Below are 16,544 nucleotides of genomic sequence, written 5' to 3'. Positions count from 1 at the left end.
ACAAACAAAATCACCTAAAGGTCAGAAGTTTGTTGATAAACATTTCCAGCAATAAGGAAACAGGAAGTTCAGAGTCTGCTGCTGTTCTCTCAGTTTGCTCTAATTTAATTTGTCATTATCTGTGTGAAACTGAATGTGATGAACTGACCTTTCCAGCCGTTCACAGTGAAACCTTTCCGTCCTTTCTGGCCGTCGGGTCCCCTGAAGCCCTTCGGTCCCTGCAGGAAAATCACAAACCTGCTTCAGGCTCAACTCATCTGACATTTCCTCCCATCTTTTTGTTTGGAGACTCACCTGGGGCCCCTTCGCTCCTGGGTCTCCAGGGTGACCCACCCTTCCTTTGGGGCCTGGGGATCCGGGCTGACCTGTTGACCCTTTACGCCCTTCGGCCCCTGGAGGCCCTGGAGGGCCCTTCAGGTCAACAGATTTACATCGACATTCACCAGGAACACCTGAAACATGGAGTCAGAGCTGATCTGCCACTTTGGGGTTCAGTTCCTCACAGAAACAATCATCACTGACCTTTAAAGCCTTCATCGCCTCTGGGTCCTGGAAAGCCTCTGTCCCCTGGGTCTCCCATGTCTCCCATGTCCCCTTTAAGACAGACCGTTCCTGCAGAGATGGAGACCAAACATGGAGGACATGGAAGCCGCAGAGACCAGAAACCCATGTGGTACCTGGGAGGCCCTGCAGTCCCTTCGGCCCTCGTTGTCCCCGCTGTCCTGGTTTTCCAGGTTCTCCATGTGCCACTTCGTCTGTAGTCTGACCCGGCTCTCCTCTCTCCCCTTTGTACCCAGGTTCTCCCTTTGGACCATCAAAACCTTTCAGTCCTGAAGAAAACCACAAGACGATCCTGAAGATGGACCTGAGACACCAAATTCATCCCACCTGAATCTGAACAGGTTCCCTGTAAGACAATTAACTATTTGTTTTGCTCACTAAATGCTGAACTTACTGGTTAAATATTTAGTCTGTAAGCAAAGTATTAGTTTGCAAACCAAATATTTAGCTTTTTAACTTTATTTATTTCGGAGATCAACATTTAGCTAGTAATCTAAGTGTTTAGCTTCAAATTGAAGAATTTTTTAATTGTATATTTAGACCTAAACATTTAGTTGGTCAAACGTTTAGTTTGGCGGCTAACGGACGTTTATCCTCTTGTAAAAGTTGTAAAAAGAACCAAACTTATTGCCGTTCATTTTGACTAAAATTATGATTAACATCATTTTTGTTTCTATTCATCACATCCTGAATATTTACTGTAATAAACACCAACACCGTCCTGCTCCTCCAATCTCCTGGCCCTCATAGTAACATCGATTTGACTAGACCACCATCATCCCTCTTTATGACATCACCCTACAATGATTGGCTCTGATAGTCGATTGGATGCTTTCCTATTGATTATCAGCTTTGATGTTAAATGAGTTTACTGACCTGGTGTTGATGATCCTGGGATTCCTGGGGGACCGAGCGTTCCCATTGGCCCCGTGTCGCCAACAGGGCCCCTCCCCCCGGGGAGCCCAGGGTCCCCGGCCTCACCTGGAAGACAAGACGATGAGAAACCACACGACCGATGGCTGATTGGTGTATTGATCCATACCCATGTGAGTGACATCATCGATCACAGGGGGGCCTTCGGGGCCCGGATCACCAGCAAAGCCCTGGAAACAAAGAGTCATATCACAACAAAGAACTTAAATAACAGGCTCCTTTACATCTGCCCTGTCGCTTCCAGAATAAAGACTTTAACTGGACCTGGGTCACAAACCCAACTGACCTTGAAACCTTCTTGACCTATCAGTCCTGGGAGACCTTGGCTCCCTCTCATCCCCTGAAAACCCAAAAACACCTTTAATGAACCCGACTCAGAACCATCAGACCGGACCAGCGTTTCTGCTCTGACTCACCCGGGCGCCTTTCCGTCCGGACGGACCGGGTCGACCAGAATCCCCCTGGAAGAAAAAACAAACTGATGCAGCAACCGAAGCCGGATAAACGTCTGGATCGGATCGAAGGAAACGTACTCTGGCTCCTGGAAATCCAACGATCCCCGTCTCTCCTTTGATCCCAGGCGGCGCATCCCGACTCTGAAACCAGAACAGAACTTCCTCATCGCGGCCCACAGCAGTGGTCACTACAGGATCCAAAATGGCTCTTATTCTGGGATATTTAGCGTCATTAACATCAGAATAACATCATTTATTCAAAAATGGACCAAAACAGTCAGCAGCTTAATAAAGAGGTCTACGTTACCGGGAGTCCCTGAACGCCACGCAGTCCTGGTTCCCCTGGAGATCCCTGAGAGAAACAACCAGACCTGATTTAGGACAACCTTAAAACATGTCCAAACCTTTTTAAATGGGATAAAACAAAACAAATCATTAATCAGACAAAGAAAAGCTGCTTCAGCTTCTATTTAGCAACATTTTCAAAGTACAGAACAAATTCTCTTTGCCCACTCCGCGTTTATTTCTGCTTCTGAACGATTTGTTTGGATTCTGGAAAGATACTATTGTGCTAAAAGGAGTTAGCTTAGCAGTGAAGTTGTGCTAGCCTAAAACAGCATCTCAATGCTAACATGTAGCAGCTAGCGCTAATGTTAGCATCCACAGTCCACATTTCTAAAGAAGCTCCATGAAAGATCAGGACTTCCTGAAACTCTTTGCTTCAATCTGATGGTTGAAGATTAAAAACTTTCTTTGTTGCTGAGCTCATACGGCCACTTTATTAGGTACACCTTGCCAACACCAGGGAGGACCCTCTTCAGAACTGCCTTAATCCTCGGTGGCAGAAATTCAATAAGGAACTGGAAACATTCCCCAGAGAGTCTGGTCCATGTTGACATGACAGCATCACTGCAGATTAGTCGGCTGCACATCCATGATGCAAAGTTCCCGTTCCACCACATCCCAAAGGTTTCTGTTGAGATCTGGTGACCCTGGAGGCCATTCGAGTTCACTGAACTTATTGTTCAAGAATCCAGCCTGAGATGAAACCAGTCTGACATGAAACCAGTCTGAAGTCATAAAGACATGATCATCAACATCACTCAGGCAGCCTGTGGCGTTGACAGGATGCTCAGCCTGAGCCGTCGATACCAGACAGGATGGATCCAGGCTTTCATGTTGTTGATGCCAAATTCTGACCCGACCATCCGAATGTCACAGCAGAAATTGAGACTCATCAGACCAACGTTTTCCAATCTTCTACTGTCCAGTTTCCTGCTGCTACCTGACGGGAGTTTCAGGAAACTTCTGCGTTCGCTGTGATGTGCGTTCAGAGATGCTCTTCTGCTGACCTCGGTTGTTCTATCGGTGGCGGTTCTATCAGCTCAAACCAGTCCATTCTTCTCTGACCTCTGACCTCAACAAGACATTTATCCACACAGAACCGCCGCTCACTGCCTACTGTCAGCAGTTTCTGAAATACTCAGCGGAGCCAGTCCGGCTCCAACGACTACGCCACGTTCAGAGTCACTTAAACCTCCTGATGCTCGATTTTTACTCCAGCGGATCGTCTCGGCCATGAAGAAATGCATCGAGTTGCTGTCATCTGATTGGCTGATTCGACATTTGTGTTAATGAGCTCGATGAGTGTACCTAATAAAGTGGCCGGTGAGTGTAGTCAATCATTTAGCAGCAAAAGTGTCAAAAGATTAAAATATAATTAATTAATTTCAGACCCTGATCACATCCCACCATTAAAATAAAGAGAAATTCAACAGAAATCCAGAAATAAGATGTGGAACTAGAACCGAGACCCTGACAAGAAACCCGGCGACGAAAACAGAATATTTAAAACATTATAATATTAAAACATTAAAGGAAAACTAAATAAAAGATACTGAACATTTAAAATCAACAAAAACACAAGAAAATAAAGAAAAGGAAGACAAAATGTGCTCCGACCTTCTCCCCTTTGATGTACAAGTCCTCTGGAGGGTCAATGTACTCGAAGGGCCCCGGAGGCCCCTGGGGGCCCTGGTCCCCCTGTGGGTCACACAGGAAATGGAAAACGTTAACGAACAGAACTCAGCTGACTCCCAGTAAAGATCAACAGGGATGTAATGCACTGACCGACCTACAGGGGGCATTACAAGACCTGAGGAAGGTCGGCCATGTTCATGTCCTCTGTGATGTAACTGAGGGGCGTGGCCAAAGGGGGCGTGGTCAATGGTACATTTAGAGCTGCTGCAGTCATTTTGGTTAACTGGAATCGAACCTCCAACCTCCTGACTGCTGAGCCACAGTTCAGAGTGGAATAAGATGGATGTGATGTGAAGGGGGCGTGGCCTATGTGATGTCATATTTCTGGGGCGTGGTCTGATGGATGAAGCACTAGGTGGCGCTACATTAACTCTGTGAACAGTCTCTGTACCTCGTCTCCTTTCGGTCCCGGCAGTAATCGACCTTTTTGACCCTGAAACAAAAGCATAAGCCGACATCAGAACCTCCAGCTGGAGACATAATCGATCTATAATCAATAATTGACTGGAGGCGCTGCGAACAGTTTTACTGCTTCAGAATGACATTAAAGAGGTAAACTGTTAAACTGCTGAGTGTGAAATGATGAAAGGAACTGGCATCTGCTCGGTTGTGACTCACAGGCGGGCCCCTCGGTCCGGGTGAACCAGGAGAGCCCTGAGGAGACACACACACGTTTCATTTACTCACCAGGGAACCAACTACAAATCCTGTGATCCAAACTGTGTTGAACTGAAGTCAAACTGAACACAAATGAACTACAGTTCTGTTGAAATGTACTTTTTACAATGAACAAAATATTATTTGAACTGAATTCAGCTGAAGGAATTTCAATAAACGATAATAAAATGTACCTGTATGGAAATAAATTGATTTAAAGTGGTCGGAAATGTGTTGGAAACATGTAATTCAGCTGAAATGAAGTGACTCACAGCGATTCCCGCTGATCCGGTTGGACCCGCGGGTCCGGTTGGTCCCGGCAGACCGTCTTCCCCCTGCAAGCAGAGACAGAAACCTGAAGCAGAAGCAGGACAATGTGACGCACTCAGCTGCTTTCGGGGCAACTCACCGGCAGGCCTGGCAGTCCGCTGGGCCCGGCCTCGCCCTGTTGGATCCAAACACTGCGGTCAGGCGGGCTGAACGCACCAGAACATGACGCTGCAGGTCGGCTGTACTTACAGGAACTCCGGGGTACTGGATGAAGTCGGCCGATGGTTCTCCTTTAAGTCCCTTCGGACCAGTAAAACCCTGCAAAGGGTTCAACAGGATGTGAGAGTCTTTCACCTCAACATGGCGTCAAACAGTGACAGCCAGTGGTTTTTACCGGTTCTCCATTAGAGCCCTGTTCTCCTGGAAACCCCAGATAGCCCCGGTTTCCTCTGGTTCCGTTGCATCCATCCAGACCTGGATGTCCAGGCCCTCCAGCCGGGCCGGGGAGGCCCTGAGCAAATGCAAAGAGAAGCTGAAGGATTCTGCGCTCCTGCAGCTGTGGGACGCCGATACGGAGGACTCTTACCGAGACTCCGTCCAGACCCGGAAAACCGTGCAGACCGGCGGGGCCCTGAACCCACAGAAACAGACGTTCACCATGTTGGACTTCAGGAATGTTACTTTGGTTTTCTGCTTCCACAGTTAGAACAGTTGTTTACTCACTTCATCTCCTTTTATCCCATAACCTCCCATCGGCCCCTCGGCTCCTCTACCGCCCTTCTGCCCTGGAAGACCCTGTCTGCCCGGGAAGCCTGGAGGCCCCTCAGGCCCCTGCGGACCCAGAAGACCTGGGAAACCCTGCAGAACATAAAACTATTAGAAACTTCAACGCCTGATACGACACAATGACACATGACCAAGCAAAACGTTGGACAGCCTGAACCTGCGGCCTGCAGCCCCGGTACTGGAGAGTCACTGTCCGGCCGGTTTTAGATGCAACCTTGCTCTTACTTCCTACAAGACAGATTCCTTCATTTCCCATAATTCCACTCTGCTGGTTAAGAGTCAGTTCCCAATTTCTACCCAAGGCCGAGCCGTTTCCGCCCATGTGTTTTTAGTTATTTTTGAAAGTTTTCACAAGGAGTTGATATTTTCTAATCATCCTTCAGACTCTCATCATCTCAGTGACACATACAGAACAGAAGATATGAACGTTTACTGTGCGATGCCTAAATTACCGTTTGAACCGACGTGTCCGGCAGACAAAGCATTTAAACATCTGACAGAACAAAGAAACCAACAGAACCTGGTCCACAACAACAAACAGAAACATTCAATTTGGGACCAAGATGAAGCCATTACTGACCCAACCGAGACGGAAAGCCAGAACATGAACCCACATTTTAACTGCCATCAGTTAAAATGTCCCAGACACAGACAGAACCAGCAGAGTCCAGTGAGCCAAACCTGCAGTGACATATCTGACCACATGGGGGCAGTATCGCATAAATCAAACCAAATACAAACTGAGAACAGCAGCTCAGATCTGAGGTCAAAATAAAATCTAAACTTACAAATATGTCAATAAAAATATATTTAATAATAAAAAATTGAATTTGAATCAAATTCAGCACAGCTGGTTAGACGGTGAGCAGTTTTCTCACAATAATATACACAGAATTATTATTCTGTAAAATTAATAGAAATTAAACACAAATTAACAAATGGTCTGCAGTTTCTCATGAAAAAACAAATATATTATGGTAGAAAGAGAAAAGATAAGCTATCATTTATTAAAAAGATGCAAACTAAAACCGTTTTTCCCTTTATACGAGACACATTTATAAATATTTTCTGAATCCTTTTAATCTCCAAAGCAAGGCATGTTGTTGAACCTGCAGCTAAGTCAAAGGCCAGAGGAAGTCCAGCTTTTTTCAAAACTGTATTAAATTGATCTAAAAATTATACATGCAAATATTTTATTGTGACAAAATAGAAAAATCACAATAATGTAAGTAATGAACTGTAAAAAGGCTGAAACATGATGAAATATGAAAAAAGGGTTGGGGTTAGGGTTAGAAGTTCGGTTGGAGGTGAGAAGTTCAGCAGGAGGCAGGAATATGTGCTCGATAATGAGGCTTCAAACCGAAAACAAAAACTACCATCATGAGCGTGTTGAGACTGCGTCGCAGAGGAGGCGAGTCCCAGGGAAACGGTTGACCTGAGCTGCCTGCATTATCAATGTAACTCAATGTTCAGCAGAAGAATCAGGTGTTTACTGATCACAGGTCCGTTTCCATCACAACACTGGGCTCATCTAAAGCTCCTCCAGTACTGGCTGCTTTTTGTTACCGCAAAGGACTTTCCAGCATCCGAAAGTAATTTCTGCACAATAAATTGAATGTTCTATTTTTAGATTAAAAAGTTGAGAGCGGGAACCTTTGTTTGTGTGTTTCTGGTACGCCTGTAAACCTGTCACACAGCTACGTCTGCTAACAGCAGAGATGAAGCGACTTTTGTTTCCCCTCTGAGGTCCGCTTCTGCTTCTAAACAACCCGGTAGGAAACGATTGTTGTTGTGTTTAAGTTAAAAGGAGTTAGCCTATCAGTGAAGCTATGCTAGCATCTCAATGCTAATGCTAATGTCAGTGTCCACAGTCCGCATTTATGAAGAAGCTTCAGGAATGATCAGAGAAACTCTGGGAAGATGAACAGATAGAAAAACTCTTTGCTCCAATCTTATGGCTGAAGAACCTGAATGACCCGTTCAAAATGTCTTATGAGCTTTAAAAGCAGAAAAAGTACAGAAAAATCTCTTATTTTGAAAATTTCAGGAAGCCTCATTTTAAAAGGCTGAAATTGAAAAAGCAGCAGTGTAGCTTCAACTGAGTTTGGATGGATCCGGTTTTCAACACAGAACCAGAGAAAATACTGCAAAGGCCGCTGTTACCATGTTTACCACAGCAACCATTAATACCATCAGTTATGTTAGAGCCTCATCATGATGTTTCCACCACCATGCCTGACAGTGGGAGAAGCGTTAACTGATGCAGCTCGGTTCGTCTGACCATAGATCCGAGGTGTGTGTGAAAGCGCTTTGAGCGGCTGTCTGTGTGTATGTGTGTGTGTGTGCGTGTGTAGGTGTGTGTGTGTGTACGTGTGTGTGATGGGATGTGACAGCTGTGATCTCTGCTAGTCCGCCCTCCTTTTTCTGAAGCTGTTTGGTTGTGAAATCACCGAGACAGACGTCAAACCATAAACCCCCCGCCTGTCTGCTGCCCTCAGCTGAACAAACACACTCACACACACACACACACACACACATACACTCACACACACGCAGCGCCAATCCACTCACAGTGGGTTGCTTAGGACCTGGATGGCCTGTTTTTGTTTTTGTTGTTGTTTATTTGTCAGCTGACAGCAAGAAATGAACAGTCATGTGACGCTCTGTCTGTTGTCTCATTGGCTGCTGACTATTCTTGTTTTTGGTACATTGTGGGGACGCCTGGTCCCACCATCCTTATCGGGTCGTTGCAGGATGCAGGGCCACAAACCGAAATATGGAGAAAAAACTTCCGTATTTTATTGAAGCTGAAATAAATAAGATTCACCAGACATGGTGTGAAAATTTTATTTCTCATAATTTTGATTATTCTGCATATTTCATCCAATCTGGTGTCTCTCATCTTTCCCAGGCCAATCCAGAATAGGTTCCCTATAAGGTTCTGGTCAGGCCTGTTTCCTGGCACATCTAGCCCAGTATCTCTTTGGTCTTTAGACCAGATTCTGGTACCGCTGTCTGGGTCAGAACCAAGTCCTGCTGGAAATGAACCCAGCATCTCCATGAATCGGGCCAGCAGAAGGAAGCATGAAGGACTCTAAAATGTTCTGGTGGATAGCTGGGCTTATAGTGGACCATTCAGAACCCAGTGGACCAGGACCAGAACAAGCTGGTGACCCAGATCATCACTGACTGAGAAAACTTCACCCTGGACATGCAGCACCGTGGTTGAGGTCCAGATAAAACTTTACTTTCATCTGGAATTTGGTCCTCTTAGCAACAGCCCGGTTCTGGTTCTGGACCCGTCTGATCATAGGGGTCCAGATGTTCCAATTCCAGCCCAGTTTAGTTCACAGAAGATCCCTCAGATTATTGAACATTCTCCCCGTTCCTACCACACTTTTTCCATCCACTCAACTTTCTATAAAATTGCTGAGTTTTTCCCAATATTGTAATTTTCTGAGGAACTGATTTTTATGCTTTTATTCTCTGTAAACGGGAATTATAAAAATGACAAGTCAAAGTTTTGAAATGTTTCAATAATGTTTGAGCTTCACCAAAAATATTTAACTTCTTTGTGATATTTAAATTTTTTGAGCTGTAATTTTAAATCCAGCAGCAACTGGACACCAGTCAGAGAGGCAGAGCAAAACCATATATACAGCCACTTGGAGACAGCAGCCAGTTAACCCAGTTAACCCAGCAGGTTTCTGAGGAAGGAAGCTGGAGTTTCCAGAGAGAAGCCACGCTGGTATGGAGACTCCAGGATTTGAACCTGTAGTGAACCTGCAGCTACGTGTTGATAATTAAGTCCTCTGATGTGATGAAAGTGTGTGTGTGTGTGTGTGTGTGCTTGCGTGCGTGCGTGTGTGTTCAATCTGCTGTCCTCTAGCTTAGCCCCTCGTTCCTCCGCCGGTCCAGCAGCCGTGAGCCGCTCCGTGTTCCTGTTTTCCGACCTGCCAGTAAACGCGTCGCCGGGCCAGTAACTGGAATATAAAACGGACCGCTGTGATTGGCTGGATCAATACTCACTCTGGCTCCTTTGGCAGGTAAACACTGGCAGGTGGTGCAGTCCCGCCCACCACACGGCTCCATCAGGTCACCCTGGAAACCAGGAGAGGACAGGAAGTCATGATGATGAAGATTCAACATGATTCACGCATCTTAACTTCTGCTTCGTTTTGTCTGGTTGGGTTCAGGTTCCACTTCCTGCAACATTTAAATCCAGAAGAGTTTTGTCATGTTGTCTTGTTCTTCCTGTCTTATCGTCTCCAACAGTGCAGCTTCGTCCAGGCGGAGGTCAACCTGGAACCCGCTTCTGTCATGCAGAAGCGGGTTCCAGAAGATGTGGCCTGGATCGGGTCCAGAACTGGACCGGGTCCAGTCTGACCCACAGAGCAGGGATTCCTGTGGGTCCACAGGAAACTTCTCATTGAAGCTAAGTCACATGTGGAGTTCCCCAAGGTTCAGACCCCGGACACCTCCTGTTCAACACCTATATGCTGCCACTAGCTTCATTAGCATAACTCGATGAGACAGCTCTACGTTATGATGTCATCAGGTGACCTTTCACCCCATCCAAACACTGAGCAGAAATGTGTGGATGTGCCAAATCTTTTTCCAACTGAACAGAAACTGAAGTTTTTAAAGAGGAACATAAAGATTTATAGATATTGAGTTGCAGATCTAGATTTATAGATCTAGAGTCAACGCACAGCTTCAGGTCTTCAGCTGGAAACCAGAGATCATTTCAAATTCAAATGTTTGAGCCTCTTATTGTGAAATTTTGCTCTGAATTTGCTAATCCACTTCCTTTGCTTTAGCCGCTCCTTTTAAAATCTCAGTTTTCTCTTTTGATCATTCTCCGTTTATCCTGCTGTCCTCAGTTCATTTATCTGTTATTATTACTAGCATATTTCCATATTAGGTAATAAACTATGTTTAGTCTTAGTTTATTTCTGTATTCTTATAAATTTCTTAGATTATTTTGCTCTGTCTGTGTTAATCCCAGTTTTCCTGCCACAGCTGTTCCTCATCTCTAATCGTGTCCTCCGGTTCCCTTCTCGTTTCCCTTCCCTCAGTATTTAAGCTCCTGGTTTTTCTTTGTTGGGTTCTGGTTCCTCTACCTGTAGGTTTCCTTCGACTCGTCTGTTTTCGGGGACTCTCTGTACCTTGGTCTGTTTGTGGTAAAAGCTGTGACTCGCCAGGCAGGCAGTAGTTTGCCCTCATGTTTTTATTCTGGTTTCTTTACCACAGAAAAAGTGTAAAGAAAAAAGAGCTTCGCCATTTTCTTAGGAAGCAGATAACTGGTATTTTTTGATCGAATCAGTCGTAGAGAGTCACGCTCTGTTATCTCTAAATCTTTCAACAAAAAATCTGGTGAATGAGAACAGATGTTCTGTGATCAAATCAGATCAGACCAGTGGAGATGGATCGTCATCTGGGATGTTTCACAGACTAAACAAATGATGTTAGCTTCTGCTGATGCTTTGATAAGACCGAGACGACTGGAGCAAAATACAATCATTCAAAAGGTGAAAAAATTATAAATATGGAAATAACAAAACCAGGTTTAAAGAGAAAACTAAACTAAGCGACACAATGTGTTCAACTTGGTATCATAACAACTACATTATTTTCAGTAAAGTTTCTGCTGCAGGGAAGAGAATAAAGTTTGTCAGGTTTTGATTTTCGATACTAAAAATTCTTAAAGTAGTTAGACGTTTATATTCATGCTCTTATTTTGAAGTGTGGGAACAAAGTATTGTTTCCTCATATGTTCTCTTTTTTTAAGAAACTTCATTGAGGGTTATATGTAGAAAATACAGACATAATGTGTTTTTTTTTTTTTTTTTCCTGTTGTGGGCAACGGGGCCCGGCGAATACCCGTGGTTAAACGGACGGCGGAGTCCGGCGGTAACAGGCGCTCAAATTCTGTGTCAAAGGGAAGGGGGGAGAAAGGGAAAGGGGAGGGAAAAAAAAAACAAAAAAAACTTGGTATTTTATTCTATGTTGCATGCCTTTGTGTTTTGTGTTTATGATGTAAAGCACTTTGAAATGCCTTGTAGCTGAAATGTGCTATACAAATAAAATTTGATTGATTGATTGATAAGAGACCTCATGTTTTTTCTTGTGACAGCTTGGCTGAATTTAGCACCTGATTGTAGCGTCCACTAAATACCATATTGGTATAGCACGTTAGCATTAGCTTTTGCTTGTTTGTATTGCGCATTAGCATTGTTTACAGTAAATTACATGTAAGTGTAGAACTTTAGCATTAGCTTTCACTAAATAGCATATTAGCATAGTACTTCAGCTAATGTTTGATTGGTGTTTTTAGCGCAGCTGCCTTTTCTAAGCTAAACCTGGAGTTTGTACTCTTGCTAGCACTAATACGTCCAGAAGTGTCTTCAGGGTCCGAGGGGCCCGGTGTTTATTTCCAATGGTTCTTGGGCGAGAGGCGGGGTCCACTCTGGATGGATCCCCAGCCCGGCCCAGACCAGCTAACTCAACGGTCCTGCAGGAAGAAGCCGGAGTACCCGGTGAGAACTCATCCTGGACCCAGAAAGATCCAGGCCGGGACTCGAACCCAGAACCTTCTCACTGCAAGGCAGTGATGGAAGGTTTGTTTCGGAGCGATGGGATCATAAGCGGGCCTTTTATATCCAAAGGTCTCCTGGAGCTGTTCTGACTGAACCCAACGTTCTGGCCCATAGAGTCCGTCTGAAGCGGGACTTTCTGTCCCGACTCCTGCCGGTGAAAAAACAACCCGAACCCAACAACATCAGACAGAGAGGAGCTAATCTGGCCTGACCCTGCTCATGCCGAGTCCCATACTCGGCATCCCTGACTGTTTTCTTTTTCTCTGTGGGCCCCAGACGGTGAGTTTTCTCGCATGCAGCAGTGTTTGTGTAGCAGCCGCTTTCCCGCAGCGTTGTATAAACCGGGACTCGAACCCACTGAGCCATGGTTATTGGCAGGAGAGCTGCCGCTTTTTGTCATGACTGTTGAGAGAACACCATCCTCCCTCCACCCAGTCATCCTCCATCACCGCTCTCATGTCCTCACTGCGCCTGAATCTGGGCCCAGGACCAGGAACCAGGCCCAGGAACCAGGCTCAGGAACCAAGGACTAGGAACCAAGGAACCAGGAACCAAGGACTAGGAACCAAGGAACCAGAAACCAAGGACTAGGAACCAAGGAACTAGGAACCAAGGAACCAGGAACCATGGAACCAGGCCCAGGAACCAGGCTCAGGAACCAAGGACCAGGAACCAAGGACTAGGAACCAAGGACCAGGAACCAGGACCAGGAACCACGGCCAAGAACCAGGACCAAGAATCAGGAACCAGGCCCAGGAACCAGGACCAGGAACCAAGGACCAGGAACCAGGACCAGGAACCACGGCCAAGAACCAGGACCAAGAATCAGGAACCAGGCCCAGGAACCAGGACCAGGAACCAGGCCCAGGAACCAAGGACCAGGAACCACGGCCAAGAACCAGGACCAAGAACCAGGAACCAGGCCCAGGAACCAGAAACCAGGACCAGGAACCAGGAACCAAGGACCAGGAACCAGGACCAGGAACCAGGACCAGTCCTCCATCATCCTCCCCCGATTGGCTCTAAGCATCTGATTGGCTGCTGCATACAGCATGAATCTGATCTGCAAATGTTCGTCTTTCTTTGTTGGTTTCCATCTTTCAGTCAGTTAATCGGGCAGAAAGATGGAGGACCGGCGTCTGGTCCAGGAGGAACACCTGGCCTGGTGCCACCTGGGTTGTTTCCATGGATACGGTTCTGTGAGACCTCCTGCAGCTTCAGTTCCTCCACAAATAAAAAAAAGGCCTCAGGAGGAGAGGTCACCATGGCAACCACCTGGGGGACATAATGAGGACCATCCAACAGTTCGTCCAACAGTTCGTCCAACAGTTCGTCCAACAGTTCGTCCAACAGTTCGTCCAACAGTTCGTCCAACAGTTCATTGGTGGTTGGATGCAGGCATCCTAACTCTTGGACTCACCCCTTGACCTCCTGGAGGAGCTGTGACCAGAGCCAGGAAACACCTGCGGGACAGGAGACACAGGTGAGACAGGAGACACAGGTGAGACGAGACGGAGCCTGTCACCATGGCTACAGTCCACACAGACGGACCAGTCCAATGTTGGGTTTCAGAAATGTAAAATCTGGTCTGCGCTGCTTTTTTACCAGATCCACGGATGGCGCCGGGGGGCGGAGCCTGCACCGGCAGACATCTTGTCCTCAGAGTGGAGTCCTGGTTACCACATGACCCAGTCGGGCTGACTCCGCCTCCAGACGGTGATGGCCCAGTCAGTGCGCAGAGACAACCAGGAGACGTGACGGCGCCACCTTCAGCCCGGGGGGCGTCTGAGCAGAAAACAAGACGGAGCAACAGACTGTCAGTAAAGACAGCGCAGATAAAACCCAGTCAGGGTGAACTGATGCACAGCGAGAGAACGTTTGGGGGATCCTATGGAGCACAATTGGAGCCGCAAAGTTTGTGCAAAAAAAAAAATATATATATATATGTATTTTATATATATAATTATATATATATATAACTGAAAATTAGCCCCACCCACTCAAGTATTAAAACTTTTTCTGTTTCAAAATTGTTAACTTTTCCATTTGCAAATTATTATTCAGTTTCAAAACGTTTCTTTATTCTCCACACTACAGTTTTTTATAAAAATCCAACATTCTTAATGGCCCCAATTTAGCTCCATAAGATTCAACCAACTTGAACTCAGCATCAGTTTGATGATGGCGGCTTTCATGACTCGAAGTGAAGCAGAAGTTAATGATTCAGGAACCGCAGGGGGGAAACCTGTTAATTATCTTTACTGTGTTTCTGCTGGGCCAGCTTCTCTCTGATAGAGATTTAAAGCAGAGTTAAAGTGATCAATCTGCCATTTGGACCCGGTTCTGTTCAGAGATCAAAGGTCCAGCTGCAGAGGAAAAAGCAACGCAGCATTTCTGTTTCCTGGGATCCAGCGTTTCACCGTCAGCCTGGGAATTTCAAAATAATTAATGATAAACCAGTAAAGACGTCCAAGTGGGACGACCGGAAGAACAACGAGTTCTGGTCAAAGCCTAGTCAAAGTCCAGACCTAACAACTGAGAACCTGTGGTCCGATTATTTGTACAAACTGTTGAAACCGATTCCTTTACAAGCCGTGAGAAAGTTTGAGGTGTGAAAACTTTTGCAAAGTCTCATTTTGGGAAAATCTGGGAAACATCAAAGAATTTATTCCCATAAATTTATCAGCCATGTTGTCCAGTTACAGATCAGGGCCCCTGAGGGATCAGGGCCCCTGAGGGATCAGGGCCCCTGAGGGATCAGGGCCCCTGAGGGATCAGGGCCCTTGAGGGATCAGGGCCCCTGAGGGATCAGGGTCCGGTGGGATCAGGGCCCCTGAGGGATCAGGGGCCCAGTTATTTCAGGGGCCCTGAGGGATCAGGGCCCTTGGGGGATCAGGGCCCCTGAGGGATCAGGGCCCTTGAGGGATCAGGGCCCCTGAGGGATCAGGGCCCCTGAGGGATCAGGGCCCCTGAGGGATCAGGGCCCCTGAGGGATCAGGGGCCCAGTTATTTCAGGGCCCGGTGGGATCAGGGCCCCTGAGGGATCAGGGCCCCTGAGGGATCAGGGCCCCTGAGGGATCAGGGCCCTTGAGGGATCAGGGCCCCTGAGGGATCAGGGCCCCTGAGGGATCAGGGTCCGGTGGGATCAGGGCCCCTGAGGGATCAGGGCCCCTGAGGGATCAGGGCCCCTGAGGGATCAGGGCCCCTGAGGGATCAGGGCCCCTGAGGGATCAGGGCCCCTGAGGGCCGCTTTGGGCTCCACTGATAAAGCGTCTGCTGAGAAATTACAACCTGAACAGAAATAAATTAAAGTTGTAACAATCAGTTATAACTGAGATTTTAAAGGTGAATCCCAGAATCGATCCAGAACATCTGAATCACTGAGAGGAACCGGACCTGGGCAGAACCTGAACGAGACTTTGGACCGACTTCCTGAGCCGTTTCCATAGTTACAAAGTCAAAACGTATCCAAAGTTTTGGAGAGAGAAAAAAATGAGGGTTTAACAAATGAGACGGTTCTGCATGAGACGGTTCTGCATGAGACGGTTCTGCATCAGACGGTTCTGCATCAGACGGTTCTGCATGAGACGGTTCTGCCTGACCCAGGTCTTCAGAAACATCCTGAACTTCCTGCAGCAGGTATTTATTCCCTCCAATTATACAATAAAACATTTCATTCCTTTGTTTTGCTTCCTGTGATGAAAAACGACCTTTCATATTTTACAGCCGTCACAATAAAAGCGATTCCTGAGATTCTGGCACCGTTCAGGATGCTGGTCTTATTGGACTCTGGGTCTCCAGGCTCTGATGAAGGTTCTGTTATCAAAGGAGTCGGGATCCAGCACCAAAGTAGACATGATGTTTCTCCAGCCAACACCTGTCCGCTTTCATCCACAGCTCCTCATTTAGCAAAACATTCAGCTGAAACCAACCAAACATTCAGCAAACTCAATGCTTAGTACATTAAGACAATTCATTTGCTACAAACTAAATATTTAGACAGTGAGGTCAATGTTTAGTTGACAAGCTGAATGTTTTCTTTGCCAACCAAATATTGAGCAATATTTATATTTGTCGTCCTCTTTTATCCACAACACAATACAGGAGACAGATTGTGTTTGAGCTGAGTCAGCTTTAATAGTTCAATAGATTTTGAGCCAGAACAGAAATAGTTACAGTAACTCAAGTTAAAACTTAATATTTCAGAAAACTTTCCACAGCAGGTAAAACTGCAGGCAATAGT

General features: G+C 46.3%; 1 protein-coding gene across 1 annotated transcript in view; it reads right to left on the bottom strand.

Moving 5' to 3' along the window:
* col4a4 (collagen, type IV, alpha 4) overlaps window positions 1–16,544 on the bottom strand; it is a 32,091-nt gene that overhangs the window by 14,467 nt on the left and 1,080 nt on the right. The window contains exons 2-23 of the mRNA XM_055028024.1: window positions 13,907–14,086; window positions 13,722–13,764; window positions 9,732–9,803; window positions 5,640–5,774; window positions 5,503–5,547; window positions 5,311–5,427; window positions 5,166–5,234; window positions 5,056–5,091; window positions 4,919–4,981; window positions 4,608–4,643; window positions 4,381–4,422; window positions 3,912–3,992; window positions 2,257–2,301; window positions 2,028–2,090; window positions 1,911–1,955; window positions 1,781–1,834; window positions 1,604–1,664; window positions 1,438–1,542; window positions 678–830; window positions 523–612; window positions 295–452; window positions 149–218 (exon numbers count right to left, since the gene is read on the bottom strand). Coding sequence (XP_054883999.1) covers window positions 149–218; window positions 295–452; window positions 523–612; window positions 678–830; window positions 1,438–1,542; window positions 1,604–1,664; window positions 1,781–1,834; window positions 1,911–1,955; window positions 2,028–2,090; window positions 2,257–2,301; window positions 3,912–3,992; window positions 4,381–4,422; window positions 4,608–4,643; window positions 4,919–4,981; window positions 5,056–5,091; window positions 5,166–5,234; window positions 5,311–5,427; window positions 5,503–5,547; window positions 5,640–5,774; window positions 9,732–9,803; window positions 13,722–13,764; window positions 13,907–13,953 — 1,630 coding nt within the window. The 5' untranslated portion in view covers window positions 13,954–14,086. The remainder of the gene's footprint in view (window positions 1–148; window positions 219–294; window positions 453–522; window positions 613–677; window positions 831–1,437; window positions 1,543–1,603; window positions 1,665–1,780; window positions 1,835–1,910; window positions 1,956–2,027; window positions 2,091–2,256; window positions 2,302–3,911; window positions 3,993–4,380; window positions 4,423–4,607; window positions 4,644–4,918; window positions 4,982–5,055; window positions 5,092–5,165; window positions 5,235–5,310; window positions 5,428–5,502; window positions 5,548–5,639; window positions 5,775–9,731; window positions 9,804–13,721; window positions 13,765–13,906; window positions 14,087–16,544) is intronic.

Source organism: Poeciliopsis prolifica, unplaced genomic scaffold (genome assembly GCF_027474105.1).
Source record: "Poeciliopsis prolifica strain line A6 unplaced genomic scaffold, Auburn_PproV2 SCAFFOLD004, whole genome shotgun sequence".
In the NCBI taxonomy this organism is placed as follows: Eukaryota; Metazoa; Chordata; class Actinopteri; order Cyprinodontiformes; family Poeciliidae; genus Poeciliopsis; species Poeciliopsis prolifica.
Note: the sequence above shows the minus strand (reverse complement) of the source record. Positions and strands in the feature narration are given on the sequence as shown.